The sequence below is a fragment of the Glycine soja genome, chromosome 3 (genome assembly GCF_004193775.1).
Source record: "Glycine soja cultivar W05 chromosome 3, ASM419377v2, whole genome shotgun sequence".
NCBI lineage: Eukaryota > Viridiplantae > Streptophyta > Magnoliopsida > Fabales > Fabaceae > Glycine > Glycine soja.
This window is the reverse complement of record NC_041004.1, coordinates 31,650,872-31,661,542: the sequence shown is the minus strand read 5'-3', so window position 1 is coordinate 31,661,542 and position 10,671 is coordinate 31,650,872. Positions and strand designations below refer to the sequence as shown.

Genomic DNA, 10,671 nt, shown 5'->3' with positions numbered 1-10,671 from the left:
TGTGGAAAAAATGCCCTTCCTAATGATTATATCTCACCAAGTCTCTATACTTCCCTTTCCCAATAAATTTAAGTCTCTGTACTTTCCTTTTCCAATAAATTTAAGTCAATAATAAATATTCCTCTCGTTCCAAAATAAATGTCCCATTTGACTTTATAATGTAATATTAATTATTTTTTTATACTTAAATACATTTTTAGTCCATGCAATTTAATACTTTTTTGTTCATGCAAAATTATTTTTGTTTTTAGTCCTTGCAAATCATGTTTGTTTTGTTTTTAGTTCTTAAAGACACTTTAGATAATGCTTTGCAAATTATTTTTTACTATTCAAAGTGTTATGTAAAGTGTCTTAAGGACTAAAAACAAAATAAATATAAATTGTAAGGACTAAAAATAAAAAATAATTTTACAAAAATGAAAAACAAAAAAGTACTAAATTGGAAAGACTTAAAATATATTTAAACCTTATTTTTTTCAACTAATAGGTGTAATAAGTGTTAGTTTAATTTTTTTAATATAATATTAATATTAAGGTTATGTTAAGTGATAAAGAGAAATCATGACTTAATAATTTTGATTAAATGTAAATAATTATAAAATTTAAAAATTATGTCATTAGACTAATACATTACATATGTGTCTAATAGATTAGTTGCAAACCGATATTAAACTCTGATATGCATTTAGGAATATATTAATGCTATGTGTCTACGGTTTGTTTTAAAAAAATATCTTGAAACATTATTCTTAGGATATACGGAACACCAAGCAAAAAGGTGTCAAGCCCAATATTGTGTTTGTTGGACGGAATGGGTATTATGGTTGTTGCTTCTTGCACCTCAAAAAAGTTTTCCTACACTTTTCTAGAATGTTCTTTTCCCCTTCAGAATTGACCATTCCGAAAGCATATATTAGTTAAAAATCTGGAAGCTAAGAAAGGGTACAGGAAGCAAGTTTTTGGTACAGGAAGCAATAACAATCTATATTATAAACCCGTCAACTTGGCCCATTTTAGCGTAAGCAACCCTGATTCTTCTGTTATTAGTTAACTTTTAACTAAAGAAGACATTGAATAACTTATACAACAAATGCATTTTTTCAATATTATTTTTCTACTTTCAATCTTCAAAGCATCGGTAATATATTTACTTTTATTTTTATTGACCTTAATTTACACTTTATATATTTTTCCTTAAACTTGGTGGGCAATCAAGATGTATCTTCTAGAGATCATAAACTTCATACGCTTGTCCTTAAATTTGCATATGATGAGGACCAATAAATAATCCACACGTCGTCCCGTCGAATCTGGCTTTTTGATACCATATGTAGAGAATCAAATGATAATGGTAGAATCTTTCTATTGCTTTGGAAGTGTATATGTACAAAAATAAGATTACAATAAGATAAGATTCATGTTATTCAAATTTCTGCAAAAAAAAAAATATTCTATTATAGTTTTTTTTTTATATTTTTTTATTATTGTTGTGATAATTTAATATATATAAAATAAAACCCATGAGGATTTTTTTTCTTCATAAAAACAAGTAGAAATTTTTTAACATAATTCACGCGAATAAACAATTTACTTAAAGTTACATTAATAATTTTTTTACAGGATCACATCATTATTATTATTATTATCAATACTTATAACACTAATGTTAATAATCACTAAGTATTAATATTAATATAATATTTATAATTTATCAATAAATTTTACATGTCTCCGTGTGTCCCATGCGATGCACATAATGCTATATTATCTACTATTCAAAGCAAATACAGTTCAAATTAGTAACAAACAGATAATCATAAAATCCCTTGATCATAGGAGGTCAGTTGGCTTGTTAACAAGTTGATTAGCGGTTATTTTATTATATTTTTATTTTATTGGTGTCAGTAGCTAATGTTTATTATAGAAAATAATTTATTATGCATAAAGGGAGTGAAATGTGTTTTGTCCTTAAATAATTTTTATAAACCATTTAGAGGGCAAGGTAATTGAATAAAGCTTGCGTAGCTCTTTCCACATCTCTCCCACTTCAATATTTTGTGCTAGAATTAATCCTTTCAAAATCTCCACGTAAACAAAAGTCGTACTTCCTTTTACTTTTTTAGCCGTAATAATTCTTCAACCTTTAATCATGCCGAATTAACTTAGCTTGTAATTCCTTCTTGTTTAGACGCCAACTTAAATTCATTCCCATGTTATAAATATTTCTTCTCCAATAATAAATAAAACAAAAATTAAGAACATTCTTTCCAATCACTGCACATTCAACTTTCCCATCTATAAATTACCACGCTACATTGGAACCCTAATTAAGTATAGCCAAATCCAAAATCTCTAAAGTCTAAGCAAAGAAAAAAATGATCCTTCCCTCTTCTTCCCTTTTATTCACTCTCACAATCCTCTTGTGTTCTTTCCTTTCTTTTGTTTGTGCCAACCGTCTCATCCAACAAACATGCAAGAATTGCTCAAAAAATGACCCCAACATAAGCTACAAATTTTGCGTTACATCATTCCAATCAGACCATAGGAGCCACTACGCCAAAAACCTCCAAGAACTAGGACTAATCTCCATCAAGATAACAAGGCACAACGTGACGGATACTAATGCTCATATCAATGAGCTTTTGAAGAAAAACAAGAGCTTGGACCCATTTATCAAAGAATGCTTAGATGATTGCGTTGAAGTCTATTCCGACACCATTTCCACATTTAGAGAAGCCATTAGAGATTACAAGGCAAAACGTTATGCCGATTGTAATGTCAAGCTAAGCTCAATAATTGATGCCTCTACGACATGTGAAGATGGATTCAAGCAAAAGAATTATGCCATTTCGCCACTAACGAAAAGAAACAAGGATACCTTTCAGCTTTCCGCTATAGCACTTTCCATTGTTAACATGCTCATCAATACGGATAAATAAAGGGTGTATATATCTGATCATCATGTAATGGTTAATAATTTGGGTGTTTAATATATTTTTTTCCTAAATCAAAGATCATGAGTGTTTTTCTATCTACTCAATTAAAGAATAATCTTATTGGTGGTGGTGTATGATTCTGGCTGACTCAAATATTTATATAATATACTTTTATAAATTGTTTTGCTATGTGTTTGCCTTGGACTCTAAAACTGTATATGTTGGCTCTTGTGTTTGCTTCTCTTGAAAGACTAACTAATGTATAAAATAATGATTATTGGAGTTCGTGACTTCAAGCAATAGTGATCTCATATTGTCTTTAGCTTGAAAGATAGCATAGTTATAAGTTGAACTCCAAAACATTTTTTTAAATGAAAATTATTATTTTCAATAGTTTTACTTTGACAGACATAGGACTAACACATCTTATTTTAAAGCTTTATTAATTTTGAATCATGTCAAATGATTTTATATGATTTATATAGTCAATCCTAATTAATAAAATAAAAAATTATTGTACGTTATTGTTAGTAAATTATTCTATCCCGTACTTTTGTTATTGCTTTATGACTCTGAAGAAGGATCACCCAATAATTTCTTCTACGAAGGAGAGTAATTGGCAAAATCAAATAGACATTCTAGCTAATGTTTAATAGTTTAAGTGAATAACAATTTTTTTAAAATTTTTTTTACTGTAAGCGGATCTAACAGGAGAAAAGAGTCGCAGTGTGTCTGCCACTGCGTCACCGCCACCATGTCTCAAACCAGGTTTAAACTTACTCCCTTAGTTGCTCCCTTGTCTTTATGTCCACCATCCAGTTACCGTCGTCTAGCAGATACATTCTGCAGAACCTCTCAAACCTGTTCCATCTATTAGCATGCCCTTGGTTTTCACTTGTGATGATGTTTTGTGATGTTAGTGGTTGGACGTGGCCATTGCTCGGTGATGCTGGTGGAGTACTATTACTATTGTTTGTTGGTGTTTGTTGAGTTGAGGGTTGTCCTTGTTCAGGATTAATGTTGGTTTGTGATGGTGAAGGAATTTGTTGAGGTGAGGGTTGTGGAGGAGGATCTAGTTGTACAAGTTCAATAGTTACGCTTTGTGTTTGTGAGGATTGTTGTTGTCTATATGGTAATGTTGGTTGAAGTGAGACTTGTGCTGGTTTAGGATCATTGTTGGTTGGTGATGACTCTGATGAGGATGATGATGTTTGTGGTGAAGGACCATTGTTGGTTTGTGAGGGTGATGATGCTATGAAGGATCCAGTTGTACAATTACAATAGTTATGCTGCTTTGTGAGGAAGTTGGTTCTTGTCTAGATGTTCAGAGAGTCGTTTGATTATTGCTGACTAGGGTTGGTGAGAAAATTGCTTCTTGTGTTATAACTTCATTTTCAAACTTTTCAACTCCTTCAGTTAAAATGTGTTGGCTGATGAATTCTCTTGGACACTACTCCAATGTGTCCATAGATATTAAACCCTCGTTGTTCAAAGTATTTATTTTTGTACTCTTTTCGGATAGTGATAGCAAGTATTTAATGATCTACAAAGTTATAGCAAAGTATACAGAAATATTATATATCTTGTGTCCAATTATCTCTTGTATTATATGTACGTCCATATCGACATGTCGTTATATTCTTTTAGAAATTTGGTAAATATATAGTATCTAAATATGCAGAGCTGAAATTTTGTTGTTGGTAATGGATGATACATTGATCCAAGACTTAACAAACCACATAAACTTTTCTTTATTTCCCTCTATTTTAAGAGGACTAAAGCTTCTAACCACAACACCGTACACTTCAATATTCTTAGACTATTATGACAAAACATAAACTAGGAAATAAAAGGCCATACATATATATTGTGACTGAATGAGCATGTCTTTTGCTCATATTAATTAATTAACCTTGCGGCAATTAGTACGATTAAGCCACTTTTCCCTGTTAAGGGGCTAAGGTTTCCCATTTTGACCATGGCACTAGAAAAGTCTGCATAGAAATTAAGCTGAAGGGTCATTGCTATAGGTAGTGTGATCTGAGAATCTGTAGAACCATCACTAAATAACTGCTAATCAGAATGTACATGCCCTTTTTGTTGATGAGATTCTTGAAATAAGCAGTGCCAAATAGAGCACTTGTGGTGACATCAAGTGGGGAAAGGTTGTTGTCTCCACCAGTGCTTGGACAGTTTGACTTGAGTGATGTTGCAAAGTTTGACTCAATGTTGCTTTCATTGTAAACCCTGCCTCTGAATAGCTGATACCTGGCTTGCCTAGTGGTATGAGCTCCTATTTATGCATGAAAAATTATTAGATGACACAAGATTCATATATGTGTGATAATATATATTGTTGACATAATATATAATCTTACTTATATTAATGCCATTAATTAATAAGTTAAAGTCTTAGTGAGTAATATGAGAGATCCTCTAATATTTACCTGAGAGGGATACCATTTCCTTGGTGTTAAACCTCTTATTTGAAAAAGCAGATATAAGGGCACTAAGATCCATTAGTAGGGATGGGATATCCGTAGTGGCAGAATCTTTACTTGCCGTGGTTGAATCTCTTTTGCTTAACCCAACATTCCATGATGGACCTCCCAATTGAGATACAAAAACCAAAATACCAGTGAATTGTTAGATATAACACTGTTTTATGTAATTTTACCATATATATTTTAAGCTCTTGGAGTAATTAGTTTATAATAGTAGTATTTTTAAACTACTTTAACGGCCTTGTGGTCTAAAGTTCTGTCCTTGTTATCCTCATCTTTCTAAATAATAGCTAAAATGACTATTAGAATCATTTGTGTAATACTAGTTTTACTTACCAAAATTCTCACAACACACTTTCTAAATAGGAAGAGAAGAGAGAAAAGTGTGCTATCTATTTTCTAAATAGGGATAAAGAAAAAATAGAGGAGAGTGAGGGAGAGTGTAAGGTCTCTCAAATACTGTGCTATCTATTTTTTGTTTTAGTTCGTTGAACTCCTTTGTAAAGCCTTCACACAGGTATTGATTTCAGACTGATATATCAGTATCCAAAGAAGAATAACACAGTAGATTCACCATAACTGAATGTGTTTTGATCCAGTTTGTATCATAATGTCAAAGGACTCTTTTAATTCATCTTTTCTCAAGAAACAAGTCCTTTCTTATGACTTATTTCGTAATCTGGACTTGAAATTCACTTTTTTCCCCTAAGCTTTGGCATTTCATTGCTTAAGTGTGATCATATTTTAAAGCATCATAAGATTTTTGGACTTTTTTTTCTTTTATTCTTACAACCTGGGAACTTTATTATGAGCGAAAGGAATTGGTTGGCTACACCAAATATGTTTATAGAGTAAACTTAAGTAGATGAGAGAATGAATCTCTTTGGTAGTTTAAGCACTAAGCACAGTTCGTGGCTTGTTTTGTTAGTAATTTACAGCTTGCCTCCTTGGTTGTGCATGAAACAAAAATACATGATGTTGTCTATGATGATATCAGGGCCAAGACAATCAGAAATGATATCGATGCTTATCTAAGTCCCTTGATTGAAGACTTGAGAAAATTGTGGGACGAGGGGGTTGATGTGTTTGATAGGAATCAAAATGAGACATTCAAGTTACGTGCAATGATATTTTGTATCATTAATGAATTTTCAACATATGAGAATTTGAGTGGATATAATGTTAAGGGCCATCATGCATGCCCTATCTATGAAGAAGACACAAGCTACATGTTGGTTAATTTGAAAATCGAGATAATACTGGATAAATCTGAAGTCGTGTATAACACTTTCAGATTGAATCAAATTTCGGGGTTCAACCAAAATTGTTCAATCGGATAAAATCAGAAGATTATAATTCAAGAGTTTTATTTTGGTCTTGTATGTTTTGTCACCCGTAATGCTTTCTGAACCAGAATGATTATTTATGATCAAAGAACAGGTGGTTTTTGGCGGTTGATGAACAGGTGGTTTTTGGCGGTTGATGGAAGTTTTATCTTTTTTAAAAATTGCCTTTTCCTGAAAGTCACTTCCATGTAATTTCCAAAATTTGCCTAAACCGAACATCTCATTATTACATTAAAACAAGCGTGCACTCTTATTTTAACATAATAAAGAGATCAATTACACTAAAATGTCCAACAAACCTCCCCCATTTTAGTGTAATTACCGATCAAATCACCAAAGTCATAACATACCACAAACTACTGCATAGATGAAATATCGTGATGATTGAATTTCATCTTAGCAAATTACACGTTTCAAATATTCGAATATCAGGGTGTCACTAAGGATTGAACCCTTTCTATTCATAATGAATACATGAAGATAATCTGCACAATAGTTTATAACATTACTCTTGCTCGACACTAGTTTACTAGCCTGTGTTCCTATCCTTCATAAGCATATCAAAGCCAAGTCCCAGCTTCTTGAAGCGGCTAAACTTCATGCTTAAATAGGTAGTCCTTTTCTTTCTTGCACCTGCAAATGCAATTTTTCAAAAGAACCATTGAGGAGTTATACTTCAACCTCCTTAACTTACAGAACTTAACACATACCTTTTGGGATACTTTCGATGATGTGTTCCAATCTCTACATGTTAAGCTTTCCACATTGAATTCAACACCTAATGTCATATTAGATGGGAATTGGGTATCTTAACATAAGAGATTTCAGATGGACTTTAATCCTAATCCCACAGACAACCTTTTCACGAGATCTCTACTTAACCCTTTGGTTAAATGATCGGCCAAATTATGCTGAGTTCTCACAAACTCCACTGATATCACACCATGCATGATTAACTCCCGAACCATGTTGTGTCTAACACCCAAGTGTCTAGACTTCCCATTATACACTTGACTATATGCCTTAGCCAAAGTAGCCTGACTATTGCACCTGATAGACATGGGAGGTATAGGTTTGGGCCACAATGGAATCTCATAGATCAGATTTCTTAGCCACTCAACTTCTTTACCAGCTGCTGCTAAAGCTACAAATTCAGATTCCATTGTTGAATTTGTAATGCAGGTCTGTTTCTTGGATGCCCAAGAGATAGCACCTCCTCCAAGGAGGAATACCCAACCACTTGTGGATGAATAATCTTCGATATTGGTTATCCAACTTGCATCAGAGTAACCTTCAATAACTGAAGGAAATCCAATATATGTCAAACCATAGTCAATGGTTCCCTTTAAGTACTTGAATACTCTATTCATAGCTTGCCAATGATGAGAACTGGGATTACTTGTAAACCTACTAAGTTTGGCAACAACATAAGTTATATCAGGCCTAGTACTAATCATTTCATACATGAGTGATCCTATCGCCCTTGAGTATTCAAGTTGAGACACTGCTACACCTTTATTAGGTAATAGCTTCAGGTTAGGATCAATGGGAGTACTTACCGGAGAACACTTTTTAAAATTAAATTTCTCCAATATCTTCTCAATATAATGTGATTGATAGATGGAAATTCCATTGTTTCCACGTTTGATCTTTATTCCTAAGATCACATCCGCCTCCCCCATATCTTTCATATCAAACTTAGAAGACAAAAATGCCTTAGTTTCATCAACTTGATCTTGGTCGGTACCAAAGATCAACACATTGTCTACATACAGACAAATGATAACTCATTTGCCATGAGTATCAAACTTGCTGTATAGACATTTATATGCTTGGTTTAGAACAAAACCACTAGACAACACAACCTCATCAAATTTTTGATGCCATTGTTTAGGCGCTTGTTTCAAGCCATAAAGAGATTTCATCAGTTTACACACCTTATTTTCATTTCCTGGCATAACAAACCATTCAGGTTGTTTCATGTATATCTCTTCATCCAATTCACCATTTAAGAATGCAGTTTTCACATCCATTTGGTGAATCACCAGATTGTGGATAGCAGCAAGTGCTAACAACAGTCTAATAGTGGATATCCTAGCAACAGGAGCATATGTATCGAAAAAATCAATACCCTCCTATTGCCTAAAGCCTTGGATAACCAATCTGGCTTTGTACTTGTCAACAATACCATCCACTTTCATCTTTCTCCTAAAGATCATCTTACATCCTAATGGCTTACATCCAGGAGGTAAGTCAACCAATTTCCAGGTATTATTTTGCATGATGGAATCCATCTCACTTTGGATTGCTTCTTTCCAGAATACAACATCCCTTGAATCCATTGCTTCACTAAAAGTCTTTGGGTCTTCCTCAACATTTAAGGCAATATTGATATTGAAATTCAATATCATTCCTTGACCCTTCAACCAAATAGAGTTGAAAGTCATCACCAAATGACTTAGCCTTTCTTACTCTCGTACTCTTTCTAGTTTCAGTACTAGTTGAAGGTATATCCTCAATATTAACTGAGACTTTCGACATGGAATTCATATCCTTTAGCCTAGGTATAGATGTAAACCTTTGTTCATCATAGATAGCATCCCGTGACTCTATAACCGAGTTCACAGCAACAGAATCATTAGATTCTAGCACATAGAATCTATATGCTTTAGAATGTTCAGTATATCCAATAAATATGCAATCTATACCTCTTTCACCTATGGTTTTCCTTTTAGGTTCTGTAAGCCTGACTACAGCCCTACATTCCCAAATTTTGAGATAACTCAAATTTGGTGTCTTTTTGTGCCAAAGTTCATATGGGGTAACCTTATTCCTTTTGTTAGGAATTCGGTTCAACAAGTAACAGGCTGTCAACATAGCCTCACCCCAAAATCCTTCACTTAAACCCGAATAGGATAACATGGAATTCACCATTTCTTTCAAGGTTCTATTCTTCCTTTCGGCTACACCATTCTGTTGTGCTGTATAGGGAGCTGTAGTTTGATGTATTATTCCAGTAGATTGAAAATAAACCGGATCATAATACTCACCTCCCCTATCCGTACGAAGAGTTTTGATTAACCCATTTTGATGAAGTTCTACCTCTTTCTTATAAATTTTAAATTTATCAAGAGCTTCATCTTTTGTATTTAATAAATATACATAACAATACCTTGATGCATCATCAATAAAAGTAACAAGATATTTTTTATGACCTAATGATGGAGTAGCATGCAAATCACACAAATCACTATGAATAAGGTCTAAGACTTTAGTCTCACTTTTAACATCCTTAAAAGGTTTCCTAGTGATCTTGGTCAACATGCAAGTTTTGCATTTTTCAATGTTCATATCAAAAGGAGGAATCATACTTGTTTTTGACATATCTTTTAATCTTTTGTAGTGAACATGTCCTAATCTAGCATGCCAAATTTCTGATTTTGTCATATTAGTTATAGAACTACACGAGGCCATACAAACAGATTCATGAACAAAAGGAACATCAATGTTTAATTTAAACATTCCATTACAACGATAACCAAATCCAACAAACGAACCATGTCTTGACAAGATGTACTTGTCACTTTCAAGTACTTGCTTGAAACCACAATTATTTAAAACCATACCAGACAATAATACGAATACCAGGTACAAGTAAGACATTATCCAAATACAAACTTTTTCCGGAAGTAAAAACTAAATTCACACAACCTAATCCTAGGATTGGTTCAGTTGCAACATTGCCTATCTTCACAATAGAGCCATCATCGATTGGTCTAAATTCCTTGAACCAACGACGATCTTTGCATACATGGCTTGTTGATCCCGAATCAAACCACCAAGCAACGTCATCATCCTGCACATAGAATGCATCAGATATTAGTG

At 33.1% G+C, this 10,671-nt stretch overlaps 1 protein-coding gene across 1 annotated transcript; it reads left to right on the top strand.

Annotated features, from left to right (window-relative positions):
- The first annotated feature begins 2,284 nt into the window (after nucleotides 1-2,284).
- On the top strand, nucleotides 2,285-3,070 carry LOC114406448 (putative invertase inhibitor). The gene has a single exon (XM_028369155.1). The coding sequence runs from the start codon at nucleotides 2,376-2,378 to the stop codon at nucleotides 2,937-2,939; it is 564 nt and encodes a 187-aa protein (XP_028224956.1). The 5' UTR covers nucleotides 2,285-2,375; the 3' UTR covers nucleotides 2,940-3,070.
- Nucleotides 3,071-10,671: the final 7,601 nt, after the last annotated feature.